General features: G+C 40.7%; 1 protein-coding gene across 1 annotated transcript; it reads left to right on the top strand.

The window, feature by feature from the left end:
• Positions 1–264: 264 nt before the first annotated feature.
• On the top strand, positions 265–13,567 carry dkk2 (dickkopf WNT signaling pathway inhibitor 2). The gene is made up of 4 exons (XM_058639649.1): positions 265–813; positions 9,631–9,781; positions 10,176–10,307; positions 11,616–13,567. Exons 1-4 carry the CDS (start codon positions 610–612, stop codon positions 11,864–11,866), a joined length of 738 nt encoding a protein of 245 aa, XP_058495632.1. The 5' UTR covers positions 265–609; the 3' UTR covers positions 11,867–13,567.
• Positions 13,568–21,639: the final 8,072 nt, after the last annotated feature.

Raw genomic sequence — 21,639 nt, 5'->3', positions numbered from 1 at the left:
GCTGTTAAAAAAAAAAAAAGAAAAAAGAAAAAAAGGGTCAAACGCCCAGTTAAAATACACAGTGTATAATTTTATAGCTTTTTCCCAACGGGGCTCCTGGTGCCGGTGTCGAGACGACAATGCGCAAGCAGCAGTGCCGCACACAGATCAGTTTCATTCTTTGTCAGTTGTGAATAGGGGCGGAGGAAGCAAACTCATTACAATCCTATAAAAAGAAAGTATCCGAGATCATAAAACACCCGGCTGCAGGACTAAGTGCTCACTCATAGACAGAGACAGAGTGGAAACCTCTTGTCAGGTTTCTTTCTGACCCTCAGAGCATCAGCATTTAAACAGCTTCTCTTATTCATTGTTTTCCTTCCTTCCCTGTCTGCAGATAACTATATCAATGGCAGTCATTCTTTTGAATATTTGATTCCCAGCATCAGAAACTTGGCCTCATCATTGTTAAACTCTGCTTTGCAGTCGGACAAGCGTGTCACATGGAAACTGCCAGGGCGCACGCTTCTCAGTGACAAACAAAAGTTCACCTTTTTTTTTTTAAAGCGATTCGATCTTTTTTTCTCCTCTTTTTTTTTTTTTTTTGGTACAACAGTATTTTATCCGAGGATGCCCGACTCTACATGGAATAGATGCTGTGTTGTGATGTTTCTCGTCGCTGCGCTAAGGACGGGGGCATCTCAGGTATCAGAGGCGCGCCCAAAAGCGAACTCCATCAAGCCAGCTCTGTTGGGAGAGACACCTACACCAGCCACAAACCGCTCCGCCGCCGCCTCCAGTGCCATCACGAAGAAACACAACATCCTCGCACAGGTAATTTGAATTATCTACTTGTCGAGGACTTTTAATGTACATGGAGAATTTACGCACTGCCTAAAAATTGGATGAACGTGGAGTAAAAGTAGTCATTTAAATACATGATAACAGGACAATTTTAGAAGAAGCATATCTACTTTAATATTATAATAATCATAATAATACACACTACAAGTGCAGATTTTTCTAGGATTTCCTAAAATCATGACAGATTATGAGTGTGCCACGAAATCACATAAGCGTGCGTAATTGTCTCAGAAACTGTGCCCATGTAGTTTCTTGAGGTGACCAATTAAAAAAAAAACTCTCCCGTGTGAATAGTTATTGGAAATTGCAGGGATCGGACCCCTCATAAATCCTAATTGCTTCTCAGACCTGACGCCACCGTCAGTGCAGCGCACTTCCACAGTAAATCATTCATGGCTACAGAAATGTGAGAAAAAGTTAACACTTGGGGTAATTTTCTGTCTGGGTCCTCGTGTCATTAAAGTGGCCCAGGCGCTTGCTGGGATTATGAGATTCTTACTGTGGGGCCTCTGAGGGATACTCTTACCAGCCAGCCACTTAATATCCACTCACATAATTATCAACTCCTGCTGTTCCAACAAAGTGCCAAATTATCGTCAAATGTGGGATTAAAAAATAAATAAATCAAAGATTTAATTCTTGCAAAAACAAAAAGATCACAGGTGTGGGATTGATGGAAGTTTGAAAACTGTGTGTGAAAGAGAATCACCATTAACTGGACACTTACCGACCATGTAGGAGTGTGATGATGTGATGGTGCCTCAGTGTTTTTCTGAGCAGCAGATGGCACTGCCACATCTCCATCACATGCCCCACAGCAGACAGTCAAACGGCGTATTATTCCCGTCCCGTACACTTTTCATTTCCCCCTTTAACTCTATTTTGTCGGCGTTTGGCCGCGTCAGCCCTCTGTAACATCAGCTGTAGTACTGATAGTGTTGGATATCAGTTAAGTGTGTTGTGCTGAGAGCAGCGCTCTGACATCCAGCTCAGGCAGAGGAAAATTATGGAAAAGCCACTCTCTCTTCTCTGTGGAGTGCAGAGATCCAACCTCAATCAACATTGCCAGACCTCAATTTGAACGCCTGCTTACATCTTTGCCATCGCAATAATCTGAAGTGGTTTGGAAGCATGGACTGAGGAAAAACAGTATGTGTGTGCAGAGACCACCATACTATTATTAGAGTGAAATGTCGTGGTGTATGTTGTAGTCTGTCCAAATGAAGATGGTTACTACCATTTATGGCAGGACGAGGGTTTGCACTGTGTATGCATATATGTGCGCGACTCTTTTATTTGCCAGGAGGTTTTTAAGAAATCTAACAGTCACGGCTTTGCCTCGGCCAACTGTGCGGCTGGACACTGGCAGCCAAACTACACTGACCCTCTGCTTCTCCTCACACACGAGCTGTTTATGAGCAGAACAAATCAAAGATAACTCGTCGTTCTCTCTTCACAAGCTTGTAAATGTGTGGTGCGGATTTTGTTAAAGCGCAATTTCAAGGATATCGATCAAGTATAATAAACCCAGTGTCAGTGCCTTGAACGTAAAACGACATAGCATTGATTATTCATCCTCTAAAGCGGCACGACAAACTACTTTTATTCGCGCTGCATTTTGTGAAAAGATTAAGTGCTGATCAAGTCTTACTAAGTGTAAGTTTGGAAAATGGGCAAGCATCAACTCAAAGTGTCTCCGAATCTCTCTGCATCTGCATTATGGGAAACTTCAGTGCCAATATCTTACAAGTAGATTTATGGACAAGTTGTCATGCTGTTGATTTTGTTATAGTTGGTGTGGAATAGCTGGCAGATTATCATACCTCTGGAGAGTTTACAGTGGTTTTCAGATCTATGTGATTTTAAGCCTGCCAGATCTGTAAGTGAGAATCTCAATAATTCTCCACTTGTCATTTTTCTTTTTCTCTTTAAAAACCCACTATCCACTTTTCAACTCACTGTCAGAGATTGCAACATTGCTTACAGGGTGTGAGGGAGCTGTACAGGGAGAATGAAGAATTCATTTGAACTAAATCTTCCAATAAACTGCCTTCAGGGGCTTACATTCAAATTGAGCACATTATCAAGAGAGAGGAACTCTTGCCACCATGCGGAGACGAACCGCTGCAGCAGAGACTGTCATTTGGTGTTTTATCCATCATATTAGAAATGCTGGTCAAACCCTTCAGTCATGGGAAGCATTTGACAGCTTAATACGCGTTTATTTCCTGTAGCTGCTGACAGTGTCTTGGCGATAAGGGTTCACTCAATCACTAAGAAACCAGGGTCAAGATTTGGCTTCACCTTGGCGGTTAGTCGGTGCAAAACTGCTGGGAATTTACTGAAGTCAAACCGACAAAACCAAAACCTCTGAGACCTCGACAGCCGCCGCTCTTGGGTGGCACTGTTGTGTCTTGGAGAGGAACCAGAAAAAAAAAGGATCGCATGGGCAGGACCGTGCTGACCACTGTAACCTCTGAACCCACAGGGGAACCAACAGTGCGGCTGCATTCATGCACTTACACGTCTGTAAAACATCAGCAGCCGATCAGTCAGCTTTAACAAGTTGCTTTATTTAATTCCACACAGACACCACTTTAACAAGCAATCTCTGAGGGCGCTGACTATAAAACAGCCACGTCCTTTCTCCTTGTCTCAGCCCTGCCTGCCTGCCTCATCTCTAACCTAAAATAACTGTTTAGTGATCCTAATGAGCTGAGAAAGAGAGAGAAAAGGCAACAGGAGGTGTGACTGCTTGTTAGCGCTTGCCCTAGTTTGTGCCTCGGTCTCCCGGTCATGCGGCCTCTCTAGTCTGTGGGTCCCTTGGGCACCATGAAGGCCCTGCACTGGAGCCATTAGGAGCCTCGTATTTTGACCTCTTTTACTGTAATTGGACGTGTTAATGAGAGAGGAGATCCATGCACCTCTCATTCTGCAGGATTACACCTTTCAGAGCAGCATACCATCAAGAGGCTTTCCCCTTTATTTTGATAGTCTTTGAAGAGAGCGGTCACGTGCAGACGACTGTGCGTCTTCATTCACGTTCGATGAATAAGATCAACTCAGAATGTATACTTAACTTAAGGAAGGTCTCGTTTTTGAGGACTTTGGTTTGGAGCGCTCAAAGGGACATGCCATAAACACATGTGTTTTGAGTGATGAAAGACGCCAAGCTGCGTTTGAAGACAAGGTTTGTAAAAGTGACTTGTGTGCAGCCATCCCTATGTTATCTGACACCGGCTGTCTATGCTTTCAGGGCATATGAAGTTTGTTTATTCTGTGACATCGTTTATTTGACTCTGTAAGGCCGCCGCCACTCATTAACACCATTCACAGTTTCACGTTACGTGCTTGATCTCTCACTTGAGGGTCAAGTGCAATCACGACACAGGGCTTTTAGTCACACATGGATGTGCGACAAATGTGTGAAGCCCCTTTACCTTAAATTAGTTGTTGCCTTTCATGCTTTTAGTCGAAAGGCAAAATCAAGGAAAGACAGGAGATGTTCTGTTGTTTTACTCAGGCTGTACGGAAATGATTAGGGTTGCAAAAAGGAGGTCACAAGACCTTTTGAAAGCATCTTTTAAATGTTTCACCTCGGTGAATAAATACTTTCCTTCAACCTTCTTTTTACAATGTAATTGATAGGATAGAAATATCTGTCATTGTGGGTTCTCTTCGACGTGAACGTGAGCATGAATATTTGTATCTGTATGTTGACCCCGTGATGAAGGCTGCGACTGCCTCTCTGGTGAGGTTTGATGTCAGATGACGACACAGCAGATTTTAGCGAATATAACTTGCGGTCGAGTCACGTATGGTAAAGTCACACACTCGTATCAAATTCAGCAGTGATTTATCGCACACACAAACAGCCCACGGCCGGTAAATGTTTCGTCTGTCGTTTCATCACAGGCCAGAGAGAGAATCTTGTGCCACAGACACAAACTGACACTACGGAACATCCTGACTTTGTCTGGTGCGGCGGTTCCACAGCGGCAATAAGACTTAGACTTCCTTTTATTGTCATTGCACAGAAAACACACCAGTGAAACTGGCAACCAAACTTCCTTGCTTGGCAACCGGAAAAACCAACAACACAGCATTGAATTGTGAGGTAGTTACTGTAAACTATGTCTCAAGAAAAAATACATAAGTGTATATGTATATAAATATATATAAAAGTATAGTGCAAATATAAAATGTAGATTTAAAACAGGAAAGAAAACTGTAAGCAAACAATATGAAAAAATAAGACACTGAATTCTCCTTTTTTGAATGGAGTTTCAATGTCTTAGCTATTACCTTGTTGACTGAAAAATAAAACCTGCCTGCGTTATCAGTGTTTCTGCCAAAATGTGGTCTTGCTGTTTATTGGGCACACAAACTCAGGCTTTATCCAAGTATATTTGTCCTTGCACTCAACCAGTTTATCATGTTTCCAGCTGTAATGACGCTTGACAGTGGACCTTTTCACCACCGCGAGCGCTTCACCCATCCAAATGTGGCACATGGGCTTTTCTTGTACGTCAAACAAAAAAACAACAAAAAAAAATGTTTTTCCAATCACATGGAAAGTACAACTTTCTCCACAGACTCGCTCCTGACTGTTCTCAGCTGACTATTCCTCACAACTGGATAAAACTGATGCTTTAGTGATGCTGAAGGACCTTTGAAACTCTCTGTAAAACGAGAAACAAGCCAATAATTTGCAGACCATTCACTTTTTTCAAAATATTTTCTCTCTCTAAATTTTAAACCCTCAGACTCCAACTATGCATATAGAAGCATTCTTAGTTATTTGTATACATTATAGGGTGCTTCTATTGAATTATATCAGCACATTGGAATGACTCTATAGAGGTAAATAAGGGATCCTGGGAGCAGGGGAGGGTTCAAAGTCCCGTATATCTTGTAGTAAATCCCTTGTAGATTGTTGCTCCCGCACATTTAAGTTTCCTCTTCAAAGTCACGGTGCTTTACCAGCACGACAGCAGCACGAGACAGGGCCGGGGGCTTCCCTGATGACTCTCTGTCTGTCTCTGCCTTTATCGTCTCACCAGCATACCAAGAGAGGCTGCAGAGTACACAGCTCTCAGCCCACTTCCTGCACAGGATACAAAGCCGTGCTTTTATGTGTGAAAGCTGTCTCGGGGAAAAAATAAGGGAGCAACAGAAAAAAAAAGAAGAAGATGGGAGATGAATGGGATGCATCTAAATGAAGCCCTGTCTCTCAGAAGTTGCGAATGAGCCATTTTAAAACATGACATGATAAGGCGAGATTATCCGCCGTGATTTGGGGGTCAGCCTTGTATCATTGGGTTTCAAAGAGCTGTCGTGCGGTTTGAGCCATGATGGAAGAGGTGAGCACCGTTCTGCCTCCACACCCCACCCGCCCCGTGCAACGTGCGCTGTAATCCATCCAAATCATCGGCTGGCCAAGAAAGGGAGATAGGGATCAGAGTACGGTAGTATGAAGTACTACTGCACGTGGCCAAGGTCATTTGTCATCTAATGCAGATAACAACACATTATTTATGTACGGGGGTGAAGGGTGGGGGTGATATCCTGCCTCTTGATCTACTCTCAGGCTACATTTCCAGCATTTTTCCCTCCTCGGCTGTGATTACACCACTGGTTCATGGCAACGGAGATATTCTCCTGATAGAACCATTGACGTTGAAACAGAAAATCACACATGGTTTATTTTTGGGAACAGTTGCCTGACAAATACATCTCACCGCACTTAGTTATTTATCCAATGAGCTACACGAGTTTAAAAACAGAGGATTAAACAGTTGAAGTGAATTTCATTTGTATACAACATGCGTTATCATATGTTCAAGACCGTACTATATTATTAAGAGAAACCCACCATGAGCGTGGAGAGAGAGAAAAGAAAACTTTAGAAGTCTCTAGCGTGAACCAGACTCGGAGAGCAGCCATCTGCCTCAGCTGGTCGTCTCTGCAAACTTCTAAAATAAACCTACAAGAACCTCTAAAGCTAATTCACATGGAGCAGCTTTTCTTCATTTTTATCAATACACAACCAGACATGTACAATTTCCACAGATTCCTCAGATTTATAGTCACTTGCAGTTTTGTGTTTGTAATTATTTAGGGACTGACACAAATGTGAAACATCACCTTAAAGAATGAACTGCAGATGTGTTGAAAGGTTGGATTTTTGGAAATGAGGTCAAGGCTAATTTTCCCACTCTGCTTATAGTTGTCATGCTAAGCTAAAACAATCCTTCCTGGCCGCAGCTTTCACTGATTCACATACTGTCCACATGTAGATATGAAAAGGTTTTTCCCCATAATGGTAAACTATTTCTATCAGAGTGTTGATGTCATTCCATGAAGTTAGACATCCAACACTTTATTATTTAGACATTTTTATTTTTGACGAAACTCCTATAAAACTACAAAAGATATAAAGTGTTTTTACAGACTTACCTGCACTTCTAATAATGACATAACTGCAAAATAAGTCCTGTTAATATTCTGGGAACTGTCTCTCGTTCTAATAACTAAGAAATATTAAAGAAAAAAAAATCATGGCTTTGTTACTTCCATCAACACATTAAGCATCTGGATCGTGGGAATCTGACACAATGATGGATGAACATTGAGCGTAATATTCCTGCTCAGTTTTCTATGGCTGTATCATTGCCTCCATGTGTTTCCAGCCTGAGAAAGTCAGTATGGCATCAATCCAAATGTCTAATCTTGTTCACTGTCTGAAGCACAAGGACATCGAGCAACAACTTCTAATGTGCCGAATGTGATATGCGATATTTGAGCGCTGATTCCAACATGTGGTTTGCGTTCATGTCTGGAGTGACGCCTGTTCTCTTGGGCACGGCGTTCCATCTCTGCTGACCTTTATACCCCAAATCAAGTTAGCTATTTATTGTGGCCGTAATGATTTTTACTCTGATTTAAACCTCTTTCATGTTCATTCATATGTTTAGTGTTCCATGTTTGTCAGTGGTAAACCACACTAAATCAGATCTGTCAGTGCAGTGCCAGCTGAATGTGGTTGTGGTGCGTGTGGTGGTGTGCCAGCCAAACATGTTGTTCTAATGTCAGCCTATACTGGACATAATTCACTCAGTCACAATCCATATCCTGCTCATTGTCGTATACGTCTGCCTATCTGGCTCGGTGTTGTGTTTTTCAAATGTCTGACAACTTAGTCCTTCGCTTTTAATAACGTGCCCCAAACTGAAAGACTTAAAATGAGATAAAGATGCTCAACAGTTGGAAGAACGCTGTCTCCTGACCTTTACCGTGACCCCAGTCAGATTATTAGTGCTTCCCTCCAAGATGTCCCTCATCCTTCACCCGTCCAGTGTTAATTCATGACTTTATTTCATTTGTCTGAAGAGCTCATTTTATTTGTGACACAATTAATGTCAAGCTTCTTTGCTCCTGCTCCAAGTCTAATAGCAACAGGATTTGCATGTGCAAGGAATTATATTCAAAAAATGCTTCCAGTAAGACTTCCAATCGGTGTACAAATTTGTTATGGAAAAAATGAGCCTGGCTCTGAATGTGCTTTGCACTGTTGTGGGCAGCAGGGTATTGTGTTTGTATGTGTTGTTTATTATGGTTTGCTTATTTCACTGTTCTTATGGAAAATACCTGAAGGTTTCGCTGGAATGTAAAGAACACGTCTCAAAAAAAAAAGATCAAGCAAAACCCTTTAATTATGACTGCAGACGCATTAAGATTAAAGTTTTCTTAGTTTGTAAATTTGAAAGGCTCCATTGTTTTTGACCACATGAGAAGACATGTTGGACAACAGCCTCCTGTCTTCAGTATCTGGACATGCAGAGGGTGTTCCTTCAGGTCCTCTTCAGTAGTGAGCTCTATAGGCAACTGGACTTGAATTAAGTTGATGTTCCAGCTCTCATCCACAACTGAGGAGGTGTCTTGGATGAGAGGTGAAATGTCTTAACTCATGCAAGTCTAGTTGAACGACTGCTGACGACTAAGTAATAAATTCTGTTTTTTGTGTTCCTCGTTTCCTAAGGAAAACATGTCTTAAAGCGGCCGCATGCATGTATAAAAACATTTATTTTCAGGTTGATGCACATGAAGTGCACACTAACACAGTTGAAATGCTCTATCATAAGATTTTCTTGGACTGAATGCCTTCTCTGCAAAAAACAATGCACGTAAAGTAAAATGTAAGATTTAAAACATGAAGAGTCTCTCAAAATCCCTGAATGAATGGCGATGTATCATTAACTGGCGAGGTATAACTTTGCAACCGTGCTAAATCTATTGGATGAATATGCTGCTCTTGTGTGAGCGAGCTGTGTTGGTAGATGTTTGCCGTGTGTTTCTTTGTGTGCTTTTTAAAGCAGAGCCATCTGATAATGTAGTGGCGTCAAAGTCAAATTAAAAGCAGAAACATGAGAAAGGTTCTGTCATGTGAAAGATTAAAATCAAAACAATTTCTCACATCTATTCTTCACCCATTTACTCACACGTTCATACGGTGCATCTATGTGCAGCACTTTTTACTGTCACACATTCACATGCTGTCAATGCGGCCATTCATTCTGCTACACCAAACATAAGTCACATTTTAAGAGCAGATTTGACTGGATTATTTAGAAAATGTCCTACTCATGCATGTCAAATGCTCATAATCTGACACCAACATCGCACTTAAGATTCTTCTGATCTCCTGATCGCACCTTTTGTGAAAATTGAACATGTGCTGCGCTGTGCCTTATTTCCAGAAGTATAAAAGCATCTTTTCCTCGGCAGGTGTATCCGTGCAGTAATGATAAGGAATGTTCTGTGGGCAGCTACTGCCACAGTCCTCAGCACGCCCCCTCCCGCTGCCTCACCTGCCGCAGGAGGAAGAAGCGCTGCCATCGCGACGCCATGTGCTGCCCTGGAAACCGCTGCAGCAACTGTACGTACACACACACACACACACACACACACACACACACATGCACACACACAGATTGATTTAAGTTCTTGTCTTAATGTAAATTATCTGGAAAAGGTGACTTGTTCCAGATCACTGAACAAACAGTTTTGCCCAGAGACTTAGTGAAGGAGCCAATATATTTAAATAATGCCCAACACATGCTTTTAGACAGGAACCTGAACTAAGGTTGAACTGTGTCAAATTGATGCCCATAGGTTTTCAGCGCTCACTGTGAGTGACACAGACACCAGAGAGGCTAAAAGTGACTTGTTTTAAACTAACAGATAGTATTTCCACAGCACCGTCACAGAGAGTCCTTTTTCATGTCTGCGATGTTTGGTTTTAACTCTTCCTCTTCTTTTTCTGTCGTCAGATATCTGTGTCCCCATCTCTGAGAGTGTCCTCTCGCCTCACATCTCAGCATTGGACGAGCACAACAAACTCTTCACCAAAGATCAAAACTGGAAGAAGAGCAGCAAAGCACATGCAAAGCATTCTCTTAAAGGTGAGATTTTGACCGCACATCTCTGAGACGATGTTTAAAACATGTCCACCAGAAACCGCCTCTGCCGTCTCCGAACACTGTCACTGTTGTCTTCTCTCTTGTCTCTCTTTGCCGTCGTCCTCACCAAACCCGTTGTTCGCTGTCTGCATGTCCTCCAGAGTCCACAGTCTACAAACTATGTTGATAATTATCCCTCTGCTCATATATCAGTGTCTGTGAGCCCACAGCACAGCGTGGTGAGCCGAGAAGAAACCACAATGTCCCTGCTGTTTCTGCACCTACATAAAGCCGTACAAACACTTTCACTGACAGCACACACGCCATGTGATAAACAAGCGAAAACCACAGAATGCAGATCTGGCATGATTATAGCTAATAACTCACTGAGACCCCTGCCTAGCATTAATGTCACCTTATTTATGGTAATATAAAAGCCTATCCATAAAGTAATACGTTTAACGAGACACTTAAATTACTCTCAAATGCACCTTCAAGTCGACAGGCCTTAATGCGAAAAATCCATGTTAAAAGAGCAGTGATGTTTCAAGTTGCTGTAAATAAGGCCATTTATTTTCATTTATGTTTGACTCATTCCTTCTCCTTAAATGTTATTGCACTATTATGGCCTTTGCGTGAGAAAACAATCCGTGGCGTGAAACAGCAGTCCTTCATGCGAATGGTTGGAACTTCATATTGAAATAACTAATCAGCAAAGTGTGGTTTTGTCAGCGATACAGGACGACTGGTCTAAATGATAAAGCAGCGTCTGGCAAGAGGTGATAGAACGTGTTTCACAGAAGAACCTCTGCATGACTCAAGTGTACAAATTATACATTCATCAAGTTAATACTAATCTCCTGCCAAAAAATCTCAAACTTAGACCAGATGGGACTATACGGTTCATTTACAGAACAATAGTTATAAGGCTTGATATACAGAAGAATAAGAATGTTTGATTGGATTCAGGTTGAAAGCTTTGCCTCTTTTGTCTCTGACATGGCCACACTTAGTGCAGTCTGAACTCAAACGTGGAGAACGGGTTGCTTAACTTGTCCCTGTGGATCCAGCACAACATCTTAATGAACAGTGATTATACATTTCCTTTCCTCTATTTAACTGAATCACTGTTCGGCAAACTTTAAGACGTTGAGGGGTTTATGATTTCATCTGGGTCTTTTATGTCTCCGATGAAGCATTTGTTTCTGTTTTTCCCCCCAAGTAGAGATGTGCCAACTTGATATCCAGTTAGGAGTTTGCATCCGTTTGGTTCACCACTGATCAGAAGTCTTTCCTGTCTTCCTCTGTTAGGGCATGAGGGCGACCCTTGTCTGCGGTCATCAGACTGCTCAGAGGGCTACTGTTGCGCCCGCCATTTCTGGACCAAGATCTGCAAGCCGGTTCTGAGGCAGGCAGAGGTGTGCACTAAGCAGAGGAAGAAAGGCACTCGTGGCTTGGAAATCTTCCAGCGCTGCGACTGCGCCAAGGGCCTCTCCTGCAAGGTGTGGAAAGATGCCACCTCCTCGTCCAAGTCCAGGCTCCACATGTGCCAGAAGATCTGAAGCGGAGGCAGCTGCTGTCGGCATTGAGGCCTCTGTCTCCATCTGCCAGCGGACTTTTTTTTGTTTTTGTAAAGGATGGGTTGTGGCTGTATTGAAAAAGAGCAAAAGACAGAGACTAACAAGAGACAGAACAGACTGTGTGGGTTCAAGCCTGCTATTCAAGAAGCTCAGAGTGAATGGGAATGCTTTAATGTGTCTGCTGTGAGGGTTTCATTCCTGCACCCACGTCCAGTGCACACCTGCATCATCACACTTGCACACACATGAGCTCATGGTGTGTCTGCCCACAAATACAAACAAACCTTTTACACATTCAGGGAGCTACAGAGTTAGCCTAGCAGTAGATGCTGTGATGGGTGGTGTTTCTACTGTAGATGGAGACAGTCGACATATCAGTCTTTCATCAAGCTCCGACTCACAATAATATGACAGGTAATTATATATTTAGAAGCCATATTTTCATTCTTTAATGCCAAGTTGCCTATTTGTTTAACAGCTCACACGTGTAGCCTGTGTCTCACCATCTTTGTCAAATCTCTGCGTCATGTTGTTTGTTTAAGCCTCATACAGAATTCAGTTATTGCTGCAGGACGCACAACCAGTAACAATGTCCAGACCCCACAAACAGTGGTCACATGAGGAAATGGGGAAGCAATTGAACGCATCGTTCAACTCCAGGGCTTGACTTGTGTGAAAAAAAGAACATTTACATTAGTGATGAGTTTCATCTGCGGTGATTGACTCCTCGCCCATTTTATAGCCACACAAGGAGAGATAAGGTTGTTTGATCCTTCAGATACAGCAGTTTGCACTGAGGTGGTGCTGTGCCGCAGACCTTGTGCTCCTGATAGCTGACAGGGAATAGTTCTGCTTTTCCAATCACATGAACAGAATTCAAGGGTACAATGGAAGTGCAATTCTTTCCACTTACAAAGCCAGTAGGAATGGACACATGAGAGGAATGATTAAAGTGACACGTAAACCTGATGTTTTCAAAGAGAATGACCAGTATGAATCAACGTGTTGTTGGTGGCACGCTGCCTTGTATGTTTCTGTTTAGTTTTAGTTTTTTTGTTTTTCAAATAAGACTGCATACTTTCTGCTTATGCAATGCTGTTCATTTAGAAAACTGGAGGTAAAGCATTGCAGGTACTATTCCTCTAAACCACCACGATACCTTCATATTCAGTCTAATATCACATTTGCCTCCTTTTGATTGACTGGTTTTTAGCATCCAATACACATATTTTGTCACCAATTAAACTCAATATTCAATAAGCTCTTATATTGTAAATAGATTGGAGACAATGGAAATGTATTTAAGAATCAGTGTATATCATGTACATATAATAAAATAAAAAAAATATGAATCCTAAACATGACACAGAAATGATCTAGGTGAGAAGAGAAAAGGGATGAGACAGGTTGGACAGATTCAAAATAATGTAGTAATACTGTGTATATTCAAGAGGGTAAAGGCGTAGATAGCTTCTTCGACTGACATCAAAAACTAGATGCATTGGAAGGATAGTTCCTAAAAGAAATAAAAGCACATTCATTTCCAAAATTGTCTGTGTAAATGGTATGTAAATGGTTTCAAGATTTATATCCCACTAAATATTGTTATTGTGAATACTCGCTATTGATTTCTTTTGTGTATTTACAGTGACAAATGAATAAAAGAATGTATTTTGTAACAATGTTTACGCGGGACTTGTTTTTGTGTTGCGCTGTGTCTCATCCGGGGTCGAGCTCCTTCAAATACAAGACAGGAGGTGAATCCAAAAGACAAAAAGTGTTTTTGTTTTTTATATAACATTTACAATAACATTTTACACCAGTAAGATCACTCCACAATTACACTACAACAATAAATCATCAGAATCAGAATAAGTTTTGTTGGAATACAGTCATTGTCTCTCTAGTACAGAGAAGAAACAAACTATAACTCAAACTATAAACAAAATAAAAGGTACTTTTTTAGTTTTTTGAGAAATTAACTACAAAATAGAAGTATTATTAATATATAATATATAAAGTAGGATCTGAAGGCTATATAAAGAGTGTGTAAAGTGGTGCCGTGCAACAGAATGTTATAATACAAATGTCATATCATATATGAAATGAAACTTCTGTAACTTTAGTTTTCATATTATGGTAAAATATAAAAAAAGTAGCGTTTTAATATTTCAGGTCCATTTGAGACCATTGCTAATCCATACCTCAGCATGATTGTGTTGAAATTATATGAATAATTGAAAGAAAATGTAATTTTAAATTTTAAATTCATGGGGCATCTATAGTAAACTAAATAAAACGTCATATTAAAAACAATAATTGAAGATGTTAAGGGTTTTATGAGGGGAGACCAAAACCACCAACTTAATGTGTTTGCATTTGAAATTCTTTTCATGAGGACAAATAAGACTTCACAAGATCCATTATAACCTGATGTGTCGCAGATTTGATTATAGATGAAAGGCTTACGTATATGCTCCTCTCAGTAAATGTGCAACCAATGCTTTGTCAGACATAAACAATAACACGATCCTCCAAGTCCAACAGGATCATAGGGAGTTGGGGAATCAATAACATATTTTCGATATAATGACAGTTTCACCACATCACAGCAGTGGAAATGTGTGCTAAAATATCTGTCACAAGACACTCATTTTGAGCATAAATGCACGACTTCAGTGGATCACCAGAAGATTCACTGTGAACAGTAGACGTAGCAGTGCTGCTTTTATTCTCCTTATTGCATTTCATTGTATTCAAAATAAGTTTTATGTGTTAGAGCTTGTTTTTTTTTAACACGTCAGCTGAAACTTTCATGCCCTCTCCTCCGTGTTACACACATGTTACATAATATCAAAACTGTTACAGCAAATAGTGATAATTCACCGCTTTGAACCAAATGTGAAGTTTATGTTGCCTCAAACGCGGCGTAACTTTATACTGAGTGTAATGTTATTTACAAGTCAGGAACTGTGTGGTAAATTTTGCCAGATCTACTGTCAGTAAAGATTTTATTACAATATAAAACATGTTTGAAGATAAGCTCTGCTCATTTTCATCAGCAAGTGAAAAAATCTTGAGTTAAAACATCTGGCACCACTTTAAAGAAGGGAAGAGCAGAGTGGTAGGATATTGCTCGGCTTTTGTTAAGTTGTCTGTAAAAGTTAAATCATACCTATTCAGCAAATACTTAGAAAGTAAAGTAGTAAAGACAACTAAGGGAACACCCCTTTACATTATTACCGTCTTCTGTTTTTCCCCTTTGTTTGCTTTTCATGAAAACATTGTCATTTAAAATGAATTATATAGAACATTTCCAATATATGCACTCAGTTTTAATGGATATTTCATCACCCTTTTCAATCTATGGTGCTGAGAGACTCAATAAATCATTTTCTCACATTCCTTAACAGTAAAAGGCAGAAACGTCCAATAATTATTCAGCACCACTCTCTGCGCTCTGCACTTTACAAGGTTGTGTTTTCAATCCAGCATGTGTCCAGTCTTTTTTCTTTTCTTTTTTTTTTCAACATGTGCTTTTCATTGAAAGTAATGACTCTACCCTACCTTTGTTTGGATAAGGTTTCTATTTGCTGAAATATTGGATGCCTTTTTATCTTCGCAGACTGAAAAGGGTACATTCAGGGTGAATGGAGACTTCAGGTCTCCATGGAAAGAAGAGGCAGATACAGAAGAAAAGCACATTTCACCAGCTCCAGGCCACCCACAGGCTCTGGAGTCTCCATCAAAAAACCTGCTAATGAGAGAGTGACTGTCACTGGCTCTGCACTTTCCAGCATGTGTCAGCAGAAAATACAACTGAAGGAGTTCACACAGACAGGTTTGACTGCCCGTGAAGTTGCCAGCTCAGTAAATATGCTAAATGATTCAGTGGAAGGCTTTGATTTTGTGCCTGCATTGGCACCATACAAATCATAAATGCAATTTGGGTTCGTATGGCTCATATCATTTACTGTGGCAGAAAAGGAAAGTCTTCTCAAGCAAGCAAGCAAGGCTACATGACTTCATCACATGGTCCTCTGCATCTATGTGTGTTGTGATGTTTCCCAGTTAAAGCAATCGTTGATTGCTGAGTCTCTTCCCAGGGTCATTCCAATGCTGACATTTGGCTCTCTGAGGAGCCGTGATCATGGACAGACACTTGAAATACCCAAGGCAATCAGTCAAGCAATCATTCCTCTGTCATACAATCATATGTGTTATTTATTTTGAAAATAAAGTTATTATATCTATCACTGTTACGTACCTATCGTAAAATTGTACTGAAGTACAGTAGCCTGGAGTAGAAGTGCTGACTTTCCATAGCAGCATGTGTTTTAATGTAAATGCATTAGCAGTAGGAGCACAGCAGTCCAGTGACCATGTCAGTAATTCATATTCATACTTTTAAGATTCTCCAAATTCCCACTGTGTCCTCCCCATTAAAGATGACACTTATTTTATATTCATCCGTCTCACAGTGCAACATGAATATATCTACACATCATATATCACATCTAATCAAAACCAGATAATGGTGCTGAAACTCAAAATATAATATATGCCATATAGCGATATATATATAACAAGAGTTGATAATTGTTTATTAATCTCAACATTAAGGGTTTTTTGAGTCACTTTCATAACCTAGCTGTAGGTCGCTATTTTCTGTCTGTAATATCAATTCAACTACATTTTACGATGAGACCCCTTAAAAACCCACATAATAATAACCCACTGCTTAAAAGCAGGAGTACTGTGTCAAACCACACCGTGTGTGGCCACACTGAGCACAGTTGTATTTTCTAATCACTGACAATAAAAGCCAACATATAAAAAAGGCATTTAAATCTTTAGCTAAATGTCCAAACACACACCCTTTCAGTTGTCTGATAGGAAAGCTCCTCCAATGTATTTTTTGCTTCTTGTATTTTTCTACATTCATGTACAGTATGTATAGCTGGTGCTCCTGGATCACTGATGGTAGACTGTACAGTTGGCACATGGGACTTAAAATATCACCTTCTGACATTTTCAAAATTTAAAAATGGTCCTGCCTTGAATTCGCTTGACAAATAGTCCATTTAATTATATTTCCTACTTGCTTTACTGCAAGACTTTCACTCTGTAAATTGCTACTTTTGAAAACCTGGAAAACTTGCTTTTAAATATAGAAGTGGTAAAGTTAATCCCTATCTGTGAATTTAAACACATTTAAACAGTACTGGAGCAATTTGAATGTGCATTCTTTGACTGTTTCTTGTTCCTGATCTTTTTATATTGCTAATTGTTGTTTTGTTCACTATCATACATAGTTTTTCATTACTGTTTTAATCATATAATGTCTTCATTTTATATGGAATTCTGCAGGCAGCCTTGTAAAGGACAGCTCACTCTCAATGGCCCTTCCCTGTTTATTTAAAAAAGGATGACAAACTCCATGGAAGATATTTCTCACTGTCCTAAGTCTGTTCACGGTTACACTCAAGACTTCAAGTCTTGACTTTCAAACCAGTTTTGACATAACAAAGCCCTGCCTGTACATACACTTAAATCAGAAAAATCCTTCAACATGTAGCAGCACCTACTTAATTGTGTAGAGTGTGGGAAAGAGAACAATTACCTGGAGAAAACCCTCACAGAAAATGCAAACTCCAGCACTTACCACTGTACCACATGCCCTGCTAATACAGTAACATCATTAACATTTAGTAGATGCTTTTATTGAAGTGAACAGTATATTAAAGGTAGGGTGCATTTTTTTTTTTTTAAATCCTCTTCAAAACCTGATTGCAACCAATTAATTAATGCATAGTTATGGCAGAAAAGGTGCCAACAACAGGTGTTGGTTTTTGGGAAAGCTACTACCAAGAAAAAGGCTGATGCAGAGCGATCCAAGACCAGAGTGAACATTGGTGCTGCTCTTCAACGGTGGCGACAAGCGAAAGCCCAGAAAGGTCTGCAAAGTGATGACATGGTGGCGCTGTTTCTACTGGACAGGTAGGTTAACTTTATGTTGCAGAAAGCTGCGCAGTGCCCGTGAACCTGTGTTCGATGCACGTTCCTGTGCTCTGGAGGTGTAGTTTTGGAGGGAAGTCTGAAGAAAGGGGCTTAAAAATGCAAAAAAAAATATGTTGCCTGCTTGAACAGTTTTTCAGCTAAGGTTGAGTTTGAGGGAATGCTTGGCTTTGCAGACAAAGACCTCAGACTAAAAGTGGTTTAGCTGAAGATGGTGTTCCTTCCTCCATGAAGCTATGTAATATGCAATAAGACCATGGAATCATCTGGTGGAACTGAGAGGTAAAATTGGTTGTCATCGGCATAGCAGTGGTATGACAAAGCATGCAAACAGATGATTGGGCCCAAGGAAGTAGTGCAAATAGCAAAGAGAAGAGTACTGAGCCTTGGGGGACTCCAGCGGGAGGGGGATGAGACGAGGAACATGAAGCAAAATGATTTTCGTCTACTGCTTTATCCTCCACATGAGGGTCGCGGGGCCATTGGTGCCAATCCCAGTGGACAGGTTGCCAACCATTCCCTATGACACCTATGGTCAATTTAGAGTCTCAAATTAACCTCTGCATGTTTCTGGGCTGTTGGAGGAAACCAGAGAAAACACGGAGTTACTGTGTGACATGACATGTATAATCATTATATAGAAGGAATATAGAGTAAAAGTTGGAAGAGACGCAACGGTACAGTTTTCCCACGGTTCGGTACGCATCACATGTTTTTTTTATGGCCATGGTAATGGTACGGTTTCAATAACTTAGTATAAAACTACTCAGACTAGCAAAGGCAATATTGCACTGTAAAAATTATTAAAAATACAGATATAATCAAACCACAAACCTTATTTAAAGGCGACATAGACCGGAAGCTCCAATTATCGCTGCGTTTGTGTGTGTATCTGTGTCATTACCTCGTTTATGAAACCCTAAAGTTTCAGAACAAACAGTTCAGCCACTGCTGAGAAAATAGTGTTGTATTGTTTTCCTGGGCTCTGCGAAGTGGATCGGCACTTCCGTAATTTGATGTCGTCATAAGAAATCCTCACCACTCCTCTCACCACCGTAGCGCCTCCTGGTGCGGGCACTAGTCCGGGCACATCCGGTTGCGTACATTCAACCGCAGAAGAAGAAGAACTACTCGTTGTAGCTGCTGAGATGCAGAGCATCCACCGTGCCAGAGGGGGAGCTGTGTATCTGAGAGCTGGCCTACCAATTACGTCACTTCCAGGTACCTGGCCAATCACAGGACAGCAGGAAAGCTCTCGTTGGCTGGCCAATCACAACACAGTCCACGTTCTGGGGGTGTGGTTTTGGTCTGAAACAGCGCGGCTGACGAGAGCGTCAGTGAGGAGATATTTTGATCAGCTCGTTTGCAGCGATTAGGGTTTTTTTAAACCATGAAAACAAGTTAATATATGTAAGTAGACCTCCATAACTAACATATATGTGTGATACAAGCATTCTATGTCGCCTTTAAAAATACCGATATAATCAAACCACAAACCTTATTTAAACAATAGTGCACTATCAGATCAAATTAAGCAGCAAACGTAAAATCACACAAATGAAATATAAATATAAAGTTCAGTACTATCCAATAAAAACAGGGCGTTTTGAACGGTTTGGTAAAATACCAAATACTGTTGCATCCCTAGAAGAGACAGATTTTATTTTTGGTTTGAGAAGATTCCACGTTTGTAGTCCTGAAATTGTCATTCCAATTAATTCAGTTCCAAAAGAAATTTGTTATATACATCACTTTTGATTGTATTGACAAAAGTGATATCGTAATAAAATGAGTAATGTAACTTATTACTTTTGATACCCACAAACCAGTGATGGAATAGTATTACTTTAGCATGTAACAAGTAACTTATTATATTTGCCAAACAAGAAGCCCATGAAGGTGAATCGTGTTAGGTAAGACTCACACTTCATGTTCATCTGTCCTGTGGATGCTTCTTGTCAGGTTGTGTGGTTCTCACAAAAATCTCCAGACTGCTCCTCATAATTAACAAATAATTTGTGTCTTCATGTCTTTGTGCCTGTGGTATTTTCATCATTATATTGTGTTTGTATTATAAGTACTGTTTGCCAGACCTTTTTCAGTGCTATGCTGTGGCCCCTTGTTTTAGTGACTATGATTTCTAGTTGGCTTATTCATCTGCCACCTGGGTGGATCTAGGAGATGTTGAGTACCAGTCTGCTTCAGAGGAGGAAAAAAGTTTTCCGTCGTTGGCAGGTTGGGATGCAGAAAGAGAGGAATGCTGGCGGATGTGCCAAACCTCAGGCATTTCATTTCCATCCACATTTTCTGTATTTGTATTTATTGAATTTTATTTTTACATTTGTGAAGTTTGGATTTTGTAAACTCCCTCTGGTCATGGGACACATTAAAAGAACAAAAACACACTGCCGCAGTGTTTTAGCCATAGACTTGGGCTCAAAGGTTTCAGATGGACTGTTCATCTGGACATAAGCCGGCCATCCAGATAATAGATCCAATTACTTCATGCACAAGCTATGAATCAGACATATGCTCAAATAATTTGTGTCTTCCAAGGCCTCACATCTGCATAACAGCCTTCTCTGATGGGTAATGTCTGTCTGTTTACACAGGACATATAACCGTTATGTGTATGTATCTGTGTACTCATCAGACCTTATCATAGCACAACATAATCCATTAAAACATGGTGTGAAACCACGCAAGAGAACTGTAAAAGTGCTGTATATGCAGCTGCACCTGCACAGGCAGAAGAGACTCATTCTCAGTTGAAATTAATCATAATCCCATCTACACCTGCTTAAGGCCAATCTCTAACAGATTCTAGGGGAGGTCATGACTTTTTCCTCTCTCTCTTATTCAATTTTCGTAACATCTGTTTTGGCTTCTTTGAGCATCGTCTGCGCCAGACTGTTGGGTGTTCAGATTTATGAGAACCCCAGAGAGCACTAGTTGTTTGTTAATAATATGTGCATTGCTTTTCTTTTCAGGAAACAGCATGGAGATTACAGCCAACTGAAGACTGAGAGAGTAATTCATAGAGGAAGGCCACCCTCCTCGGTGAGTGCTGACCCAAACACCGGAAGCGAAGAAAGACTTCAGAGAGAGAGAGAGAGAAAAAAAACCACGTTCGATCCGTCTGACTTAGGTTAGATAAAATGAATGGTAGAATTCTTGCTCTGGATGCCTGTTGTTAGTCAGTAATCATACTTAATTTCCTTGCCAAACACATGTTAATGCGTGACCAATTGGGTTTCTGCTACATTTCGCAGTTAAACACAACCGACTTTTATAAGCTAACTAACCAAGACCTGCTATCATTCTACGACACATTAAGGTCAGCTTCACTGCAGCTCGAACACAAATTAGAGCTACGTTCCTCACGCTTGTCTTTTCACTCTTTTGTTGCAACCCCAGGGTCGTGCTTTCCCTTTCCTTGTGTGTGTGTATGTGTCTGCATGGGAGTGTGTGATGATGGGTTGCAGGTGTGCATACGTGATTGAATGACATGCCTGCGAGTGTCTATAGGTGAACCCTGTGAGCTGATTGGTTCTGCACCGGAGGTTCGAGTATAAGAGGCCTGCTGATCATCCCAGCTGCAGTGGACTTCCCTTGAACCACTCACAGACAAACTGCCTGTGGAAATGCTGTGCTTGTTTTCAATAAACCTTTAAAATTGTTTGTTTAATGTGTTGGTGGGAAAAGGCCGTCTCTGCTCATTTGTGTTATGATCGGGT

The sequence above is a fragment of the Solea solea genome, chromosome 10, assembly GCF_958295425.1.
Source record: "Solea solea chromosome 10, fSolSol10.1, whole genome shotgun sequence".
NCBI lineage: Eukaryota > Metazoa > Chordata > Actinopteri > Pleuronectiformes > Soleidae > Solea > Solea solea.
The sequence above is the reverse complement of the archived record's forward strand: the minus strand, read 5'-3'. Positions and strand labels throughout refer to the sequence as shown.

Coding starts and splice junctions, on each gene's coding strand:
- dkk2 (XM_058639649.1), top strand. CDS start 610: ATGCCCGACTCTACATGGAATAGATGCTGTGTTGTGATGTTTCTCGTC. Junction 9,782..10,175: donor TGGAAACCGCTGCAGCAACT/GTACGTACACAC, acceptor TTCTGTCGTCAG/ATATCTGTGTCCCCATCTCT. Junction 10,308..11,615: donor TGCAAAGCATTCTCTTAAAG/GTGAGATTTTGA, acceptor TTCCTCTGTTAG/GGCATGAGGGCGACCCTTGT.